The sequence below is a fragment of the Monopterus albus genome, unplaced genomic scaffold, assembly GCF_001952655.1.
Source record: "Monopterus albus unplaced genomic scaffold, M_albus_1.0 scaffold8.1, whole genome shotgun sequence".
Lineage (NCBI taxonomy): Eukaryota > Metazoa > Chordata > Actinopteri > Synbranchiformes > Synbranchidae > Monopterus > Monopterus albus.
In genome coordinates, this window is record NW_018127888.1 from 2,064,452 (window position 1) to 2,065,788 (window position 1,337).

Here is a 1,337-nt window from a genome sequence, read left to right on the forward strand (position 1 = left end):
AACAACAAACAAAGTTAGCCAGTGTTTTTGTTTCTCTACCATGTTTCCACGTAAACAAATCCAGCGACAATAAAAACAAAATGACTTCCGGTATTGATTTTCTCAATAAAACAAAAAAAAAGATTATTCATTCAATTTATTTAAGTCTAACGTCTACCCACTTTTTATGTTGCTACCCACACACACTTCCATGTTATAATCTCTGAAAGCTATTTAATGTGACCACTATCAATTTGAATTTTTCTATTTACAAAATAAAATTGGCTATTTCCGGTTTGTATCTTCCTATTATTTTGCGACTTTACGCGTCTTGTTCTAGCGAAGTGGATCCTGACACGCTTCCTGGTGCAGCTCAGGATCCTGCAGAGAAGCAAGACACATTGCACCTGCGAGCGTGCATGTGCACCACTACGCTGCAGACAGTGCAGACTTCAATTGATCAACCTCAAGTTCACATTTAAGTCTTCAGTCTACTAGAGCAAATGCAAAAATATGACAACTATAACAATAACTTTACTTGTCTCAGCCTTTTTCTTTACATGCTTTTCTAGAAATAGTCCAAACTTTTCATAAAACCTCAATAACTGTCTACTAGCAAGTTGTCTGAGAACCCTACAGTGAAAAAAGTTCACATAACTGCTTTCAGAGCAAAAGTCCATTCACACAACATTTAAATACATTTGTAAAATATATAATGTATAATTTAATTATACAGTATTATGCACATATTCTGGATATGGGTGTGTGTAATTTGTAAAATGAATGGAACTTTAATGGACTATGGAAACAAACTGAGAAATTCTGGATCTTTATACTGAAAAAACATTATTGCAGTTCTTAATAAAAGACAATAAAATAATAAAGAACAGTGGTGTTAAAATCAGTTTATTATAGGTTTCTCAAGTGCATTAAAAGAACAGTGGTATTAATCAATACAAGTCTCCACTGTTACATTATAAACAGACGACATGCAACACACGACAGACAAGTTTGTGCGAGTTTGTTTCCATGTTATTGGACTTTCTTAAATACTTGATGGCAGACTTTGTCGAGTGCAGTGATTTCCTGAAAGAGAAGTTACAAACCTTTAAACTGTGAGTCCAACATGATGCAACAAATCTGTCTTTTAGTTGCATAAACAGGTTGTGTTAGAGCTATAAACTTTAGATTGTGCTTCACTGTCTTTTTGTTATCTTATGAAGATATGGGAAATCAATGTGATTTAATAAAGGGTTGTAAATTATTTCATTAAACAATTTAGGAAAGGATGTGTTTTTTCTTTTGATGTTTCCTTCTGGCGTTTACTTCTTTGTTCAATGTGGCAGACAAGAGAGAAT

General features: G+C 33.4%; 1 protein-coding gene and 1 long non-coding RNA gene across 2 annotated transcripts in view; one reads left to right on the plus strand and one right to left on the minus strand.

The window, feature by feature from the left end:
- LOC109951984 (uncharacterized) overlaps positions 1-1,337 on the plus strand; it is a 17,847-nt gene that overhangs the window by 16,322 nt on the left and 188 nt on the right. The window lies entirely within an intron of this gene.
- Positions 7-1,337, minus strand: part of rbp2a (retinol binding protein 2a, cellular) — a 4,205-nt gene continuing 2,874 nt past the window's right edge. The window contains exon 4 of the mRNA XM_020586773.1: positions 7-1,065. Within this exon, the coding sequence (XP_020442429.1) occupies positions 1,012-1,065 (54 nt within the window). The 3' untranslated portion in view covers positions 7-1,011. The remainder of the gene's footprint in view (positions 1,066-1,337) is intronic.